General features: G+C 48.7%; 6 protein-coding genes across 6 annotated transcripts; 1 reads left to right on the plus strand and 5 right to left on the minus strand.

The window, feature by feature from the left end:
* Positions 1-159: 159 nt before the first annotated feature.
* F5891DRAFT_994144 (uncharacterized protein) lies at positions 160-2,675 on the minus strand. Its single transcript, XM_041378274.1, has 5 exons — positions 2,106-2,675; positions 1,982-2,043; positions 1,838-1,924; positions 591-1,787; positions 160-538 (listed from the first exon to the last, which is right to left on the minus strand). The coding sequence occupies exons 1-5, from the start codon at positions 2,470-2,472 to the stop codon at positions 386-388; spliced, it is 1,866 nt and encodes a 621-aa protein (XP_041234182.1). The 5' UTR covers positions 2,473-2,675; the 3' UTR covers positions 160-385.
* Positions 2,676-5,148: 2,473 nt separating this feature from the next.
* On the minus strand, positions 5,149-6,472 carry F5891DRAFT_1180133 (Golgin subfamily A member 7/ERF4 family-domain-containing protein; the record flags this gene model as incomplete). The annotated part of the gene is made up of 4 exons (XM_041365877.1): positions 5,149-5,328; positions 5,380-5,529; positions 5,581-5,773; positions 5,826-6,472. The coding sequence occupies 4 exons, from the start codon at positions 6,470-6,472 to the stop codon at positions 5,149-5,151; spliced, it is 1,170 nt and encodes a 389-aa protein (XP_041234183.1).
* Positions 6,473-8,009: 1,537 nt separating this feature from the next.
* Positions 8,010-12,375, minus strand: F5891DRAFT_994158 (TPR-like protein). Its single transcript, XM_041378275.1, has 8 exons — positions 11,882-12,375; positions 11,685-11,821; positions 11,435-11,501; positions 11,295-11,377; positions 11,138-11,240; positions 10,908-11,086; positions 10,695-10,851; positions 8,010-10,641 (listed from the first exon to the last, which is right to left on the minus strand). Exons 1-8 carry the CDS (start codon positions 12,189-12,191, stop codon positions 8,204-8,206), a joined length of 3,474 nt encoding a protein of 1,157 aa, XP_041234184.1. The 5' UTR covers positions 12,192-12,375; the 3' UTR covers positions 8,010-8,203.
* A 2,012-nt stretch (positions 12,376-14,387) lies between these two features.
* F5891DRAFT_994161 (uncharacterized protein) lies at positions 14,388-14,904 on the minus strand. Its single transcript, XM_041378276.1, has one exon. The coding sequence runs from the start codon at positions 14,740-14,742 to the stop codon at positions 14,446-14,448; it is 297 nt and encodes a 98-aa protein (XP_041234185.1). The 5' UTR covers positions 14,743-14,904; the 3' UTR covers positions 14,388-14,445.
* Positions 14,905-15,752, plus strand: F5891DRAFT_994162 (uncharacterized protein). Its single transcript, XM_041378277.1, has 4 exons — positions 14,905-14,966; positions 15,041-15,149; positions 15,208-15,238; positions 15,301-15,752. Exons 1-4 carry the CDS (start codon positions 14,960-14,962, stop codon positions 15,358-15,360), a joined length of 207 nt encoding a protein of 68 aa, XP_041234186.1. The 5' UTR covers positions 14,905-14,959; the 3' UTR covers positions 15,361-15,752.
* Positions 15,753-16,749: 997 nt separating this feature from the next.
* On the minus strand, positions 16,750-18,123 carry F5891DRAFT_1124330 (Di-sulfide bridge nucleocytoplasmic transport domain-containing protein; the record flags this gene model as incomplete). Its single annotated transcript, XM_041363879.1, has 6 exons — positions 16,750-16,986; positions 17,047-17,255; positions 17,307-17,422; positions 17,475-17,551; positions 17,576-17,952; positions 18,000-18,123. The coding sequence occupies 6 exons, from the start codon at positions 18,121-18,123 to the stop codon at positions 16,750-16,752; spliced, it is 1,140 nt and encodes a 379-aa protein (XP_041234187.1).
* Between the last annotated feature and the right edge of the window lie 32 nt (positions 18,124-18,155).

Genomic DNA, 18,155 nt, shown 5'->3' on the forward strand with positions numbered 1-18,155 from the left:
AAATATTACTTAGCGCAAACAAAATGTGAGAAATCACACTTGTATCTGGAATTTACAAGCAAAACCTTTTCTTTAATTATAATGAGTTGGGACCAAAGATGCAAACATTTCGTGAGTTTGAGCATTTCGCTGAGCGCGAAGAAGGCACACACAGCGAATCATTGAGAAACTTGTATTTGACGTCTACAAGCGAAGGCTTTCATTTAACAACCCGAGACTGCACATTGTACAATAAGCCGGACGATTATGTACCACTCCTCATCCCAATAGTCAGGAAATACTACATAGAAAAATATAGCAAAACAGAAGAACGAAGTGTGAGAAAGCAAGATAAATGATGATCTAGCGATGCATAATACAAATGGGAATCCGTGTGCTAGCTCGATTAACTGGGAGACGTTTGCTGCTGCTGAGCCAACGACTTTGCTTTGAATGTCTCCAAGATATGATGCACACCCTCTGGCTCTAAAACAACCTTTGTCCCATCACATCGTGCCTTCTTTGTGAACTCCGTACATAGGTGATTGATGTCGGCGTCCTAAAGAATTTGAATCAACAAAAGCCATTCCACCAAACGATTAGATGCCGACCTTGAACTGAGGATGCGACGTGATCGTCCGCCACGCTTTCAGAACATCGATATTCGCCGGATTCTCTTTCGTCTTCGGGAATTGTGAGCCCTCGCAAGCGATCATACTCCCACCTTGAGAGAAATCGCTTGTCTTGCGCACCGCAGGCTGTGAGAATGGTGGACTCGTAAACGGTGAGTCACCGGATGCAGCTATATGCTTGGCGACATCCTCTCTCGATACGATGGGCCCCCGGGGGTTTACATTAGATGACGACTCGGAAGCCGAAGGTGGACTTTCGGCGTCTTGTCGGGACATCGTCCAGCTGAATGGACTTTGACCGTTTGACGTGCTAGCCGACGATGGTGATGGTATGGGATGTGCAGAAAGGGGGGAAGCCACGGAGTTTTGTGAGGATATACTACCGGATGGTGATTGCGCGCTCCCGTTCCCGTTCCCGTTTGCGTGTGTCACGGGACTTACGGTGGGTGCGGGCGGACTCTTCATCAGCGTGCCGAAGTCAACAGATCCTTGGCCGTTCATGAACGTCCCGCCGAAAAGCTCGTCTAGGCTGTGGTTTTGCATGTAGTCGGAATGAGCTGAAGATTGTGAGAATTCTGTTTGGGATTGGCCATTTCTTGTGCTGTTCCAGGAATTCGAAGGTGAAGGGAAATTGAACGGGAATTGATTCAAACCGTTAGAGGTGTTATTAACGGTCTCGTTGCTGATAGGACCATTATTGAATGAACTGGAATCGGTGTCGGCGAATGACATGAAGAATGTATTAGTGGCGAGAGTCTTGTACTGGTTGGGAGCTGGCAGGGCATATTGGCCATATGGTGAATTTGAAGAATCAACTTGCATTGGACCTGAAGGAATATCATCCATTGCAGTGAGTAATGTGGGATCGAACGTTGTCAATGAACTCCAATCAATGTCGCTAAATGGCTTAGGGGAGGTGGTGCGTAATGTGGGTGGAGTGGGGTGTGGAACTGCTGGAGGGGAGCCAAAGAAGCTAAATGGTGCTTGGATGGTCGGAGGTGATGCTGATGAAGAAGCCTGTGAATGATCGATTGGTTTCGGCATTGAAAATGTGAATTGGGCTTGCTTAAGAGCAAGGTTCTCCTCCTGAAGGCGTGCGAGAAGATCTCGTAAATTAGAATTTTCATTTAGCGCGTCTTTATTCTTTGCCTCGAGAGCAGCCACTTTATCCTCCAACTAAAAACCGGGCCGTGAGCAAGAGCAACGAAATGAATCAGTTGACTCACATCCTTGACATGCTTTTCCTTTCGTTCTCGGAAAGCGCGTTGAGCAGCACGATTTTGTTCCTTTCGCTTCAGGAGCCGTGTGTCATCCTTGAAAATGATGTGAATTAGATTGACTGTAGCTTTGGAAGCCGAGGGACCACGAACCTGAGACCCTCCCGACTTTCGTCTGGATATTGACCCTTTTTTTGTGCTGTTCGGGTCATCAGCTGCTTATAAAAATAGAGGCTTAGCCGTCATGGATAAACACGAAGAACGATAGGTCACGGACCAGTGTGTTGATTCTTTGAACTTGGACCCTCCTCCATGTCGTCATCGCTCGCTTTGCGCTTTAGCGCGGACTCCTCATTGTCATTGCCACGGGAGTAAGTAGACTGGTGCCTTGATCGTGGATGATTGATACTGTTGATGCTTGGTGGACTTGGACTGCTATCATCAGAGGGCGGTGTTTGACTTGGCAAAGGAGCTTTCTGTATGCTTTGGGGGTTTACGGCGCCAACGTCAGTGGCATTGACGTCAGGGACGGTATTAGGGTATTGTTTTTGAAGGAGAGCTAGAAAGTCGTCATCGCCAAGCTGAGAGAACTGAGATGGAGTTTGCGATAGATCCCAGAAGTTGTTCATGGTAGGGAACTCCATAAGATTCTGGAATCTTGGACGAGCTGGAATAGGGTGGATAAGCTAGGCGGTACCAAAAGTCGTGAACCCGCTGCTGGAAACGATGGTAAAGATGAAAGAGAAATGTTGATAGTGAGAATGAAGCTAAAGCAGTCGAGTCAGGAGAATAAGATACGGTACACCGTATGCGTTCGGTGATCCTCAGTCTTGCTATGACAAATCACATTTACACCCCCCTAGTTTATTTAATTTATCTTTACATAAATAATAACGTTATATTTCAGTGTTATATACAACTCTGCCGACGGCCGAATGTACTCGTCAGTGCGGTAGTGACGCAATGCATTGGGGGGGTCGTCTGGTTGCTGACTTCAATTCCGCGTTGATCGTTACAATCTGAGTTTGATGGTAAAATATGACGGTAATCATGCACATAGCCAACTTGCCCTTGCACGTGCGGGTCCGCGGTACTCCACACTCTTTGACTCAAGCTCGCTTGTCGGGTAGTATCAGTGACCGAGTTTCCAAGGCTACTACACAGTACACCGGCCTAACCGTTACGCTTTCGATGAATGAGGCCCGTTCATGACATGACATGTGTCGGCCGCTGGACCACAGATTTACTCTTCGGTGATTTTCCAATAAGCTGTAAGAAGTTCCTTCCGCCTCGCATATCAAATCTGTTCTGATATGTCCCAGCGCACCCCCATGTCGGATCAATGTTTAATGCTATCAGAGTTTAAACATTGACAACTAGTCTCTTTCTGCGTTGGTGCTTTCAAGTATTTATTCTCGCTCTCCAATGGACCTCTGAGCTCCATGAATGTCAACCAACCAGCCAAGACAGTCTCCTGTGTTTCGTCACACTTCTATCCGTCTCATCCGGGTCTTCGAACCAATCATTGGGTCAATGCGGCATTATGCAAGCTTCTAGTTTCACCCTCTCGCCGTAGTAACCATGAAAGGATTCAAAAAGTTGGGGTTGATCCCATGGGTCGAATTCAATCTTATTCACAGCTGAACAACTTTCGCTGTGCTTCTTTTCGCCACAAGGTCCTGGCCTAAGCCTGATGGTGTATGCACCAACCATAACTCTTGATTTAGGTAAGGAGTCGGTGCTCCTTCCCTAGGGTTTCCCCGAGGATCATCGCATTTCACTGAGTACCTGGCTCAGAGCTTCCCTTTACGGGTAACGATCATAGAGGGTTGGTTGCGGCCCCAGAATAGCACTCTGCAAATTCACTTATACGATAACCTGAGCTGCTCTTCCCAAGCTCGTTCCCCAGCACAATTCCACATGCACACTGACTGTCTCTTACCTGATAGTGACCGCTTCTTGCCGACCCTTTGTCTCGCTAGTTTATTGCCACCATTGCGCTCGTCCGAGTTGACCGATTTTAGCTTGCGGTTTTGGGACAAGTGAAACCTGTAAGTGTCACCAGGTGTTATCTGCTACAACTTCTTCCGCAGCCAATGCCGTTTTATTACCGCTTTCCGCAGTCCCTTGTCGAAATGGTTTGATCATTCCTCTCACGGTTTGTTCGACAGCTTGACCTGTGTCAAGTCGGTGTATAAATTGTCACTCGTCGGTGAACAAAAGCCATGGAAATTCTGGTTCACACAGCGCATTTAACATCGGAACTCGCAGGAATGCTGGATTAGAGACAGTCGTCAGACGTCAATCGCCCGCCATTATTGGGCTTGGGCCGCCGTGGTCGCCGCATCAAGGTGAGAAGGGACGCGCATGCTCCATATGTACATACTCGTAGTACCTCATTTCAAACGCCTAAACTACTGTTTCTGATCGGAACCCCAGCTCTGGTTGAAATGACCGAAGATCCGAGTCCCTTCTAGCCCCCACCAATGACTGTAGCGACCACCAACTTGAAGCGTATCAACCGATCATGATCGTACTAGAGCCTGCCCGAACAATCCCTTGTCACATGCATTAGAGACATGTGGTTGAAAGACGTTCTCATTGGCTGAGCGCTGATCACTCGCTCACGTGTGTTCCCATTGTGCCAATAACTGACTAGCTTCAGTGATTCTTGTCAAGGCATTGTGTACAGATTCAGACAATACCGACACACGAACAACATTTTATTCACTTGTACATCTATTTGTGTCGAGACAAGTATGGGGGCGCAGTACTATGTACTATGTTTGTCTCATTCTTGCAGGAAACACTTTTGACTCGCGGCCCGGGGACAGCGTGGAACAATGATCACTTGTATTCCACTGCCACTGCGTGATTTCCAGCCCCTCGGACCTGATTGCCATCAAAGAGATGACCGAGGCACCCACAGGTGCACCGTGCACAAGCTACTCGGACGCCGACCCGATTGTCAAGTCACAAGCGTACTCTAAATTATCCATTTTATCAGATCAACTTTTCGAACATTCCTAGTGAATCCTGTGCCTGTCTTCATGTGGATTAACACACTCATTGACTTCGGCAGCACTTTTCAGCTTGTGGTTAGCACAATTATCAAACCGATGCTCCTTATTTCAGCATATTAAATTATCCATGTACCCGATGTGACATAGGCAGAATGATGTACAATAAGTAAGTGTGTCGTTGGAATGTGTCTGGTATCAATATCGCTCGAAAAGGTCACTAAAGCACAAGGAAGGTTAGCTTTAGCGGATATGAGAATGCACCGACGGCGCATAAACTACGCACATAGTATTCAATTTCTAGCTGTTGTTGTCAAGCGACGGATCATTATGAAGTAATGATGAGCACAAGGACCCTTGAGTGATGAATATACGCACGAAAAGAAAAGCCACGTTCCGGGGCCACATAATGTTGAGGCCAACGGGGTTATATATTTGGGTGTTTATTCCCTCGATCTTCTCCTTTAACCGCCGCATCTCCTGTGCAAACTTTGTTCAGCAGGTACGCCACACGGGGGTACAAAGACAAACCTTATCGTAGTGTGACGTGAAGACAAGTGTCGAGAGGTGCAGGGTAGCAACCGCAAGAAAATTGTATATAAAAGAGTGGCGGGCGCTATGCGCTGATATAAGAAGCTCGTTGATGTCATTGATAGTCTCCATGAATTGAGTCGGTGTTATCTGGCAAGTTGGGGTTAGAAAGCTAGAGCAAGGGGCGGATAGGAGCAGTACTCGGCCGTCAAGTTCAATAGGATATATTGTAGAGAACTGGGTCAGTTCCCCCCCACCATAATCTCTTTCAATGCGTACGATTTCTCGAGGATGATGAACACCAATTTGTCCAACTGGGGGCGTTCCATAGGCTGAGTCTGATGGAGGTGGTCCATAGTAGTATGATGAGTGGGGGATCAAGGGTCGCCGATGCCTATGTTGAAAAGTCAAGATCAACAATCACTCAGATAAAATTAGAGACATACCCAGTATGCTGAGACGGGTACATTAAAGGCGAGTAACTTTCATTTTCTGCAGGGTCATTGTTGTCAAGTGGCGGATCGATGATATCCCAAGGCTGAGGTGAAGGCTCCCTAAATTCAAGGTTTAGATGTGTTGGTTTGCGGTTCGTTCGCCTCCGAGGTTTCTTATCTGTGTCTGAACCGATACCGAGGCTATCGCGGTCGTGTAAAGACAAGCCATCAACCCTGGCTGCTGACTCTGCGCGTGCAAGAGGATGCCATTCATGGTTAACAATGTCTACTTCCTCCAGGTCTTGTTCCTCGTTTTCCAGTGGCGGTGTTAGGATGCGTGCGCTTGTGCTGTCAGTGGTAGGTACGCGAGTGAGTGGTGGGCTGAGTGGCAGCTGCTCGGTTGAGATTTCCCTATGCTTCACTTCAAAGCTATCCAAATTTTCCAGTTCGACCTGCTCTGCCCCTGAAGTTTCCTCGTTGGCCAAGTCCATGCGCGTCCACGAGGTTGCTTGAGAGACGTGTAACTGCGCTGGAGCAACGAGGCTGGAGGAAGAAGACGACTGCGGGTTGTGAGTCGTTGACTCTGTGGATGAAAGAATCTGTTGGGAATGTGTATGGGATGTCGATTCATCGTTCATGGGAATTTCAAGAGATGTCATGACTTGTCAATGTCGCATTGAATATGCAAGGTTGAGGAACGCTGAGGCTGGCTACTTGCAGGCGTGAGTCAATATAAAAGACTGAGCAATAACGGGCACTTTGAGAGAGTGATGCTCCGTGTAGATGTAAGATATAGAATGAAGTTTTTGGTTCCAATAATTGGACGAACTTGAGTTGAGGATGCGTGGTGCTTCGAAGCGGAAACAGATTTGGTTGCAGTTTATCATCTCAACAATTCTACATCACTCGCCGCATATTTTATTGGCTGCTGCTCGATTGTCCAACCATTCATTAATATTGATGCATCTCATTGGTTTTCAGCGCTCAGCACTCGGACATAGTCCCATGATCCAGCAAATAATGGCAGTCACCCTAATTAGCTAGGCTAACGTTATCTATAGCAAACCCATACAACTGGATCCTTGCAAGTACGACAGGACCCTGCAGTGGCCTCCGCAAAGATCGCAGGCACAGCTCTCGACATGATCAGAAACTGATCACAAAGTTTCGCAGAACCTTCTATCTGTGAAATTCCAAAGATAGCTGGGTTTCGGAGCTACTGCAACTGAAAGCGCCAACTTAAATTATCAGGAGCGCCCAAACTCAATCAGCTTGTGGCCTCCAAACCAAGAAGGCATCGCATTCGCCGTCGACGAGGAGTCAACTTGTGGCAAACAATTTACCCCTAATCAACTGTGGAAGTTGCAGCTTTCTACAGAATGTAGATGCTATCCGCCGCTGAGCGGGATGATAGCTGCAATGCCTCCTCAGAAGGTTTCACAATGGGCGTACCTCTTCCATCTAAAGATGATGCATATGTGCGACTCGCGAGCGAAGGTGACAGGTGACAGGCAGATCAGGTCCACCGACTTGAATAGCCCGTTCAGGGAAAAAGGATGAGATGGAATCTCAAGCGAATACAAATGTCGCGTGACGATAACCTATGTGAACGCAGTCAATAGATATGCTGCGATCACTGGTGCTTGAAGGGAGGCGCAGTGCGCTCGCGCAGTCTGAACTAAACCTAACCCTTGTCGAGGTCAAATCAGAAGAACAGGATTCTCGATGATCTACTAGCTCTGTCAAACAAGGTTCAGTCATACACCGTGTTCTCTGCACCAGTCCCCCATAGGTAGGCAAATAAGAAGAAACTGATTCGTTCCTTCTACGTAGCACGGCGCGCGGCTGCCAAACGAGTAGACTGGCTGTCATCGTGGAATTGGTTGAGAATGATGCCTGGGTCCGCGTTCAAAGAGGGCGGTTTGAAGGTGCTCCAGTCCATCAATGCGTCGCTATGCATCAAGATTGTCAAACAACCAAGTTGGAAGGAACAGAACGATTCCAGCTGAGCACAAGTCAGAGGCTCCGACTCTTCTTCCGGTGCCCGATGATGATAGTACGTAACTGACCATCCAAACAGTTCAGATGGGCTGGCGTCCCTTCACCCCCCAGGTTTCGGGAATCCAAGCTGTCAGAACGAATTATTGCAGCTTGTACCTTAGTCATGAACCTTTGAAACTAATCCAAGGCAGAGAGTCATGATGCAATGCACAAAAGATGGTATTCGTAGCTCATCGAGCTGTCAGACAAGTGTGTTCAATGTATCTTTACATGCGAGTGTGTGGATAATTATCTGTATTGTGCGATACTCTGCCTCGTCAATGCAATCATAATAGGGTTGGTTCAAGCCTCAAGCCTAAATAGCAAGCGCATACAAAATCATAGCGATATTAAGGAGGTGTAGGTGCAGTCCTTTCTTGCGAGCGAGCAGGAGATGTGGTGGGCTTCATTGGTGGAGAGCCTGCTGCTGGGTTCATGACCTCAGAAAGCTTTCCTCGCGATGGAGGAGTAGAAGAACGGTGCGAGTCGAGAATCATGCGGTCATCAGATGGCGAAGGGATACTTGATGTAGGCGACAGCGTCGCAATAGGAGGAAGTGCAATAGGAACAGATGGGCTGACATGTGATGCATGGCCAGGTCCAATGGGGCGGGGATGAGGCGGAAGCACTACGGCCAGCTGCGGTGGACTAGTTTGGTAGTGAGATTCTGTGTGACGCGACTCTGGAGAATGCGAGGGCTGGGTACGGAAGGGTATAGGCGATGGTCGCGAAGAAGGTATGGGAGTGTGTCGTGAACCTGATGGAGATGACCCACTGCGCTTGCCACCATCTACCCGAGATCGCTTCGAGTCCATCTCATCCGGGACCGGGCTCAGAGGGCGCTTCAGGGAGCCTGAAACTTCGGGGGGTGAAGGACGGCTGCGCGAAGAAGAGACTGAGCCACGGTCTGTCGATGAAGACTGTATCTCCTGTCGGTATTGCGAGAGATGAAGCAACGTTTCTATGCCTTCGTCATAGTCATCATCTACGATACGTGATGGTGGACGAGGTGTCGCACTTGTTGGCGAAGGCTGCAGTGACCTACTTCCTGATGAAGATGTCTCTGGTCCCTCTTTTGCAGAGAAAGAGCCGATTTTGAATGTAGCAGGCATGTTCGAAGGAACACCATTAGAATCTGACCGACCAGAGTCATCCTTGGCACGTCGCTGCCTTCGCTTCTTCTCCTTCTTAGGCGCCTCGCCAATCACACCAGTACCAGCGATGCTCTGCGTGTCCGAATCTTTGCTATCCTTCATTTGCTTCCGTTTGCGGTCGCGCGCATCAGGCATAGGGGTGGGTCGCGGGCTTTCGGAGGGGCGAGAGCTAGCCCCCATATGATGAGGAAGTGCATGAGGAATGCCTTCCGGCGATGCGAAACTCGCTGACTGCCTACGTTGCTCGTGCAGCTGACGTTCCCGCTCATACTCCCCTCTTTCCTGTTCGCGTGCAGGGTCGTATCGCCAGTGGCCACCCTCAGGAGGACCTGGTGGTGCAGGTGAACGAGGGTGAGGAGGACCGCCAGGAGGTTTGGAGTCCCAGTATGCACGAGATGGGTGTGCGGGCGGGTGTGCAGAGCGAGGCGATGTCTCCATTGGACTGTGTCCACGAGGGACGGGAGAACGTGATGGATAATAGGGTTGCTGCGAAGGATGTGAGGGATACTCGGGACGTCCTCGACGTTCTCGTTCACGTTCCCATTCACGATGATGTTCAGGAGGTGGCCCGCGACGATCCCATGCCATGTCATGCTCTGCACGAGGTGCCTCACGAGGGTAATTAGGCGGCGAACGTTGTGACAGGCTGGGTTGGGCAGGTCCCACAGGTTGCCTGTTTGATGGAGGATAATTGGGGTACCCAGGACCTGGAGACCGGACACGTGGATTGTGTGGTGGCGGTGGCGACGCGGATGTCGAAGGGACCCTGAGTGGACGGCCAGGGAAGTGGTCATTATATTGACCAGGACCATGAACGGCGGAATTACGAAGCTCTTCCGTTTGCACTTGCTGCTGAGGAACAGGATGATGGAGGAGTAGAGTTTGGTGGCCAGTTGGCCCACGACTTGGACCCTCACGTGATGAACTAGGGTAGTCGCGAGGATGAGGTGGACGATCAACGTCCATAGGTGCCAGAGGTGTATGTGAAGGCATGTGGCGACTCTCGTCCAGCACTACAGGTGGTGGAGGACCACCTCGGAACGGACCAGGTGATGATCTAGAAGCGGGTGCAGGTGCAGGAGGCGGCAAGTGAAGATTGTCACCGCTGGGTGGGCCATTCGACTGAGGGCGGAAGATTGGAGGACGAGTTGACGTCGATTGCAGCAGGAGAGGAGGACCGGTGAGTCCTGGGGGAGGAACGACGGCGCTGGCATAAGCGGTTGGGTGCACATCCTGAGGACCTGGTGCAGCAGGCAGCTGACCACCAGTCGCTTGAGCATTCTTGAGAAGCTGGAGACGTTGCGAAATGACATGGTTTCCAGGGTCAAGTTCGCTGGCACGAGCATAAGCATCGATGGCGTCTGAGATTTGGTTGTTGCAGCTCTCGTAGAGGCTGCCCAAATCAAACCAGACCTCAGAGATATAAGGATTGATGCGGATAGCACGCGAGTATGCATCAAGAGCGTCACGAAATTGGTTGATCTGGAAATAAAGAACACCAATAGAACACCAAAAAGTGGGGTTGCGGCCATCGCGGTAGACCGCTTGCTGATAGGCCTCGTACGCCTTGTTGTACTTCTGGCCGGCCATGTAAGCACGGCCGAGGAGGTACCAGCTTTGAGCGTCTGAAGGGTCTGTATGACGGCATCGGTACGGAGGCAAAGATAGGTAAATTACAATAACCCACCAGCTTCCAGGCTCTTGGTCAGGTACTGGATGGCAAGTTCTTGGTTCTGAAAAGAAGATCCATCTTGGTGATACAACCACCCCAATTGCTGTAGAACCTTTGCGTGCCCAGGGTTGTCAGCAACGACACGTTCATATGCGTCCTTAGCGCGGACATGCTTCAAGAGATGATGAGTATGCAGAAACTGTGGTACGGGATAGGTATGGTGCTTACGTCTTTCTGTTGCTCGTAGACATGCCCGATCTGGAACCAGATGTCCGCATGTGCGAGAGGACTTGGAGGATTGCGCAGTATGCGATCAAAGCAGCTGAGTGATTCTTCATATTTGCCCTGCTGCTTGTAGATTATGCCGAGACGGAAGAGAATTTCATTTGCCTTGTCAAAGTCTAGTTCTGCGGAATGAATATCAACGAAGATGCTTCGGGAAGTCGAAGAAGGCCAACCTTTGTCCATCTTAAGGACAGAAGCGAACGCCTCTTCGGCGTGGTCCAAGGAGCCATACCGGTCATAGAGTATGCCGATACCGTACCACAACTTGGGATCCTCCTTAGTAGTTTGTTGACATGAGGATGGAAGAAGAGATGGGGATAGTTGACATACCTTCGGGTTAGGGAGGAGGTACAAAGCCTGCTGATAAGCGGAGTAGGCCTTCTGCAGATCATCCTGCATAAGATAACAATGGCCTGTAATAGAACAAAGGGGATGAGCACATACGGATATGTAAGGTAAGATGAACTAACCGAGTGCGCTCCATACTTCGCCGTTGTCTTCTTGTAGTTGTAGAACACGTTGGAAATACTCAACAGCCTAAAAGAGAAAGATGATGACATCAGCATCTGCCACGTGAGGGGATCTTAGATTGGAAATTAGATCTGAGATAAGGATGGGCGCAAACGAAAAAGTGATAGATAGGCTACCAAAGGGATATCCTCGGAGGACATCGGCTTCGACGCGGGATTGGCACGAAATAGCATCAAGGATTTTTCCTACCTTTGGATAATTTTCCTTGATCCGCGCGATTCCCGCAACTTGTGTAAGTCCTGACAGGGACATCGGGTTATGCCGTAGTGCGTTTTCATATGCTGTGATCGCATGTTCCAGGTCGCCCATCTGCTCCGCGACACGCCCTGGGAAGAATAAGAGCATTAAACTCATTACCCGATTTTTCTTTGGATGAAAACACTTACCGATCAAAAGCCACGTTTGTTCGTTGGCCACTGCCAACTTGTGAATGACGCTTGATTGAGGTGGCGCAACGCCGTTTGAGGCGGGAGCGTTTGGGATTACCACAGGTGAAACGATCTGATTTGATGCTGTGTGTGCATGAGTAGAGCCATTTGAAAGTGCTGGTGTAGTAGGCAAGGCCGCTGCATTGCCATTGATATGAGGTTGAGGTGGTGGAGGATGTGTGAGGATAGCATGAGGATGGGAATGGGCAGGTGGCTCGTGCATGCGCACGTCCCTGTCAGACTGACGTTGTAAGTGTCTATGGGACATGATAGTAGGGGAGGCGATTGACGCCAAGTGGATTGGAGACAGAAGCGAAGAGGGGAAAGTTGTCAAACCTTGGAGGATGATGTATTATATATGAAACTGCGGGAGAGGGGAGATCAGGGCCTTGGCCGTCGGCTACTTTCACGTACTAGTAACAGAGTGATCTCGGCTCTTTTCGCATGTGGAGTTTTCATGGAAGCACTTCCAATCTTGGACTATAGCGTGAGTTAAAGAGCTTAACGGTCGAATCCAAATGCAGTAATAAAATTAATCGCTGTCTTTCAAAAAGTTGATTGAAATGCCAATCCGCGTAATGCCGTGCCAACTTCGGTATTTTTACGGCAACCCCTTTTGACGTGCTAGATCTCGGAGGCGATACAAAAGTACCGTTATATTGGATCCGACTTACTATGAATGCTGTTGTCAGCCTAGCTTTTCGTTGTATCCAGGGTCTATTCATACCACTTCTGGAAGAGGTCATTCTAATTTACCCTTCACAATAGCCAGGTACCCTCCTGTCAGAGCTTAGTGGCGTATGACAATCTCGATCTTGTTGTCACTTTAGGAAAATGAAATATGGCAGGTTCACATTGCTTCTGGTCTCTTACTAACTTGGCCGCCGCCGCATCTCTCGCTTCGCTAAAACAGTTTCACTTCCATCCGTCATGATCTCATCGTAATCTCCACGTGTTCAATCAACTTTCAACTATACTACTACTCCTTAGACTTTTTATATTATGACGAAACGTATTCGTTGATATGATGCGATGTCACGGAAAGTACGTGTATAACCGGCGGAACCACCTGTAGGTAGCCTCGACCTCTTTTTCGGTTCGTAGCAATCTCCGTCAACCCTAAGGCCATACACATACTATTATTCAATTTAGTGACGCGATTATGCCAACACTGAGGCTCCCAACCAAGCTTCCATTTTTTTTTCTCCGAGAAGACAATTGAACCACGTGCAGCGTTGGACGAACAAGGTAATTACATATTTCCATCAGCGTCCCGCTGACTTCGTTTCAAGCACAGCGCTGGTAGTTGATCGCCTCACAACCATGAATGAACGCGATCCTCCGACTGGATAGATCTTCCTCCGTCCTAGTCGGTGCGCTTCGGATTGCATCAGTAACTGATCCCCCTGTAAGTAATCGTTCTTTGCCGTGGTAACAATAATTTGCGCAGTCATTATTCATATCTACAACGCTAGAAGTTCATAATGGCACTGACCCTATCTAAAAAAAATGCATCACATCACATCAAACCTCCAGCTGCCATTACGTTAAAAAGCTTTGCCCTACCTGAAACAGCATGGAACTTCCGTTGGACAAACCGAGGCTCCGCTCGACTCAGCGCGTGCGAAGGATCGTCAGGCTTATCGGACCGGTGAATAAGACTAAGACTTGCCATCGGCCAAGTTCGGAAGAGAAACTAATTGGAAAATGAGAAGCTTTGCGTGCCAGCTGGGGAGCTTGGGGGCGGTGTGCTGCGGTGTGGGGGCGTCTGGACAGATCAACGCACAAAAATGCGATGCGACGGGTTGGTACATGCACCGATGGGAATTAGATCAATTTTAGCGGCGCCGCACAGGGTCCCGGCAAACATGTTAACGTCGTTCAAGCTCTTGATTGCAGGGACGGATACACCGCTTACTACCACATTCAGAATGCACCCGACCAAGATTCGTTATGACAGTCCGCGGGAGATGAAAAAGATATCCACGAACGTATGACTACGTATGCCCACGGTCTTCTCAGTGATAGCGCTTCTGCGGCCAAGTTGATCTTCCATCGTGACAAAATAGGTAAGCTTGGACGATAGAACGGCTCATCGAGATCATGTGACTGACCAACGGTCCTATCATACATCACGCTTTGCTAAAAGTCCGTGCCCTTGATCATGCAATCATTCATTGTATGTAGCTTTCTTTTTTGATGCTGATATATATCTGGGGTTTCACAGCTTTTCAAACGCCTGATTTCATTAATAAGGTTATAAATGTCCTTTCTGGGAACGCTCACATTAGCTCGGTTCTCAACTTGTAACACGCCATCGATCGAAGGAATGGGGCCAGCTGGTTAAGACACTCTTTGTCGCGAAGAGGTGACATGGCCAGCCTAGTTGCGACCACGCGTACGTATCCGCGCGATATCGACGACGATTTGAAAATACATATATTGTACTACTGGTGACTAAGGTGAGAACATGGGGTAACACTTGACATGCTGACGTTGTAATCTAAATCTCAGGTTTGCGTTTAATCCAAAGATAGCCGATAATTCGTAATCAGCACGCCAGGACAAGAGTACATGCAGAACGCTAGACTATCGTAGTAATTACGAGAATGTCTCTTTGTATCCTGATTGCGCAACGTGGCCACCCTTCCTAATCGAACACGTACTTCGAGCCCTAAACGCTGTGGCGGTAAACGGGATGAATCCGAGTCAATAGGGCAGCTCGGGCGGAGAAGTGAGTAACTGAGACACCAAAGATAGACAAGCGTGAAGCCTAGGGAAGATCCGTGGTCATTTGGCAGATATGAAAAGCCCATCATGAGATATTGCCTCTTTCGCTGACTCAACCAGAGATCTCGAGAGATGCGACAGCTTGCGATATGATCATCATGAACGTGGTGGCCTGCGGTGTCTCGGAACTGAACAAGAGTCAAATATAGACAATTCTTCCACGCTTTGTTTGTTCCTGTTTACAAGCCACACCAAAGACTTGATACAAGTACATTAATATTGATCAGTTGCTATTCAATTACTGCGATGACTAGTGAGTCACTGATTTTTTTTTGCAATGTCGTGCTGCTGATCTCATTGATAATCTCATGCGCATTGTCATTGTAGGAGGAAATCAACGAGACACGGATCGGGCAAAGGCCGCCAAGAAGCAAGCTGCTTTGAACAAATCCAAAGCAAAGGAAAGTAATACATCGCTGGCAAAGCGCAAAGAAGCGTATGTGTCACTTTTTCATATCGTCGAAAGTGACGATGAGCTTACACCTCTCTTGCAGTGATGCAGAGATTCTAAGAGCGAAGCAGAAGGCATGACCCTTCAGTTGTAACATCCACCCTCGTATTGTTCGGCTCATTCTACCTGATCGCAGAAACGAGACGAAGAGAAGGCCACAGAAGCCGCAGCAAGCGCAGCAAAAACTATTAAATAACACGAACCTATGGTCAGGTCTTCTGACTCGGATCCCTGACCGTGGTCTTTGATCGTTATCAGTCAGGACTTGGTGGGAGCGTCTATCATCCTCAATACCTTGCCTTACTTCCATAGCTTTTTGATATGGCACTGTATCGTCTTTCTGCGCGACACATACGCGATGGGCTGCATTAATTTTTGGACCCAGCTATATCAAATATCCACTGCATGTATTCGTAAGCTGTATCATAAACGATGTGAAAGACTCCCTCGCAACACTGGAAGTATCCACAGGCTGGGGACTGTTTCTGCGGGACCTTCTCAAGACGTATGAGATAATCGCACGCAGATCATTGGGGCGATTAGTCAGATCGTGGCCTTTGATCACCTGGTTTGGTTTACGGATTCTCCCTACTAAGAAGCGGCCGGGCCCCAAATCAATGTAATGGGGCTCAGGAGATTCAGATCTTGAGATATCGATTGCGGAGGTATCAAATATATTAGATTTTTATATACATAATGCTCTATTCTCATGACATTGTTGACAAGGGGCGCCGTACGTTCCACTGCCAGCCAGCCAGTGCCAGTGAGTGCCAGTGCCAATGCCAGTCTGAGTGAGACAACTTAAAATCGACCAGGGTGCCCCACATCGAAATGAACTCTATATTTACCAGGAGAACGGGCTCCGGGTGCCCGGGATTAGATAAAAAGCTTCTATGCTCAACCAGCCCTGAAATCCTCCAGCTGGATCTCCCTGAAACCTTGCTAAACATGCGAGCTATCAGCGATCAAATCACGAAACAGAAACAGACCATATACGGATCCATTATGCCTATTTCATACACGCAGTCATCATGGTTGAATATTGGCCAAACCTTGTTCCCATGGCAGGTCCACACTTGACGGATGCTGTGATATCATCACCCTGCGTGCTCACCGTGGGTGATGGGCCACGACAGAAGCACCCGGACTTCATGCTTGTTCCGATCATCCGTCATTCGAGGCGACCATCTCTTTCGGACAACTATCCCTTGGGATCCTTCACTGACAGCCCACAGCCCATTGAACTCGCTTGCACGACGCCAACTTACTGGGCTTCCTGTAATACCCGGATCTCCGGATAGAACCGGACCAACGAGTAAGCGCTCGCACCGGTGTTTTTGCTGTGTCTGGTTCGGAGACTACTAGACTCATGACTCACATCCGTTTAAGCGGCTAGAAGAGTAACTCACTAGTACATTTAACCTACTAGCTCGTCTGCCTAAATCAGTCTTAGCGTCTTATTTCCACTCTTGGTCCAGACGTGATCGGAGGAACGTTCATCACAAAGAATAAAAATGCTTGATGTGGGTCTATACTATGCAATGATCCGTCCCCCGTAGATTTAATGATAGAGAAAATAAACCAGTCATTTTACTTTAATCGCCTGCCCGTCTTCTCCACGCCTTCTGCGAGGTGCATCTCCGAAGATATCGTCATGCCCAGAACCCCGAGGTGCCGGCGCAGAAGGAAGGTAATGATGAGGAAACTGAGGGGCGACTGGATAACTTGGCCGAGAATGACCAGCTTCGTGACGTGAGCGATACAGGGAAAACAACGAATTCACGAAGACCGTCAAGAAAGTTAGTGACGTCAACGTAAAAGCCTGTGCACAAATATGTAATCAGTACAGCGCACCGATCGGCAGGGACTCGCGTGTACTTGCCAATGTTTTCCAGCTAATAGGCTCCACAAAGCCATTGATGACATCCGCAATGAGTTCTGCACCTACTCGAGCACGGCCAACCATGTTTGGGTCGCGATCCATGCATGTTTTCCAAGATGCACATTGTTGGATCATGGCAGGCACAGGGTTGCTCTCACATAGGTTGTTCCTGTATTGTGTCGCACACATGCCGATCTCTTGCACGATATCTGACCAACAATTCATTTTAGTAGACGCATTCACCGGGATGAAGATCATACCCATCGAATATTCTGAGATGCGGTGTGCAACATCACGTTGTACTGTGAGAATGAACTGCACTAGGAGATAAAGAAACACCATGACCAAAGACAGGTTAAAGAAGAACTGTAAATATCTTGCGAAGCATGATCAGCACACTCGGGGAGAGTAAATACAAATGGCCTCACCCTAGCAGAACCTGTGGCGTATCTGTTCGTGGCGCTGGGTTAGCCGGCATGTTGAGTGTGTAGTGGTTTGACGTGTTCTGTGTCACGGGTACATGATCTACATCGCCATCAATTTCTTCCTCGCTGCCGTACCCCAGGTCGTCACGTAATGATACAACGTGTTGGCTTTTTGTACGAGCCTTCTGCCTCGAGTTGAAGACCCTTCTGAGCGCCCCTGTGGCAACCACTCTCCCGTTTTCTTTCTCAGAAGCCTCGGATTTAGGAGGACTAAGCTCGGACATGTCCACATCGCGCAGCTCTTGCACAGGAAACGCTTTCTGAGGTGAGAAATTCACGGGAGGCACCCACGGGTGGACTGGAGGAGTCTGCAGTACTGGAGTCTGAAAAATGAATGGCACGTTGCGGTTCTCTCCAAATATGGGAGTTTGAGGTGGCTGAGGAATTGCCGGACTCGTGGGTTGAAGGTCATCAAATGGACCTGGAACTTGTTAGTAAGATTCGAATTCAAGCATAATGAAAACGCACGTTTTCGGGGTGCATTCGAGCCATTATTAGCCCAGACTGGCTTCGTATTAGTGCTGGGTCGAGACGTAAACTGGAAGTCCATTGGGGCCTCCGTCGATCTCTGTGTATGCGTGTGAGTGCTCATAATGTATGCGTTAGCAGAAGTAAACCGCTGCT

This window comes from Suillus fuscotomentosus (assembly GCF_016647785.1).
Source record: "Suillus fuscotomentosus strain FC203 chromosome Unknown F5891scaffold_1, whole genome shotgun sequence".
Taxonomy (NCBI): Eukaryota; Fungi; Basidiomycota; class Agaricomycetes; order Boletales; family Suillaceae; genus Suillus; species Suillus fuscotomentosus.

Coding starts and splice junctions, on each gene's coding strand:
- F5891DRAFT_994144 (XM_041378274.1), bottom strand. CDS start 2,472: ATGGAGTTCCCTACCATGAACAACTTCTGGGATCTATCGCAAACTCCA. Junction 1,925..1,981: donor GAAAGTCGGGAGGGTCTCAG/GTTCGTGGTCCC, acceptor ATCATTTTCAAG/GATGACACACGGCTCCTGAA. Junction 539..590: donor CGTCGCATCCTCAGTTCAAG/GTCGGCATCTAA, acceptor CAAATTCTTTAG/GACGCCGACATCAATCACCT.
- F5891DRAFT_994158 (XM_041378275.1), bottom strand. CDS start 12,191: ATGTCCCATAGACACTTACAACGTCAGTCTGACAGGGACGTGCGCATG. Junction 11,502..11,684: donor TCAAGGAAAATTATCCAAAG/GTAGGAAAAATC, acceptor TTTCTCTTTTAG/GCTGTTGAGTATTTCCAACG. Junction 10,642..10,694: donor GACCAAGAGCCTGGAAGCTG/GTGGGTTATTGT, acceptor GCCGTCATACAG/ACCCTTCAGACGCTCAAAGC.
- F5891DRAFT_994161 (XM_041378276.1), bottom strand. CDS start 14,742: ATGATGGGCTTTTCATATCTGCCAAATGACCACGGATCTTCCCTAGGC.
- F5891DRAFT_994162 (XM_041378277.1), top strand. Junction 15,150..15,207: donor CTGGCAAAGCGCAAAGAAGC/GTATGTGTCACT, acceptor CCTCTCTTGCAG/TGATGCAGAGATTCTAAGAG. Junction 15,239..15,300: donor TTCTAAGAGCGAAGCAGAAG/GCATGACCCTTC, acceptor ACCTGATCGCAG/AAACGAGACGAAGAGAAGGC.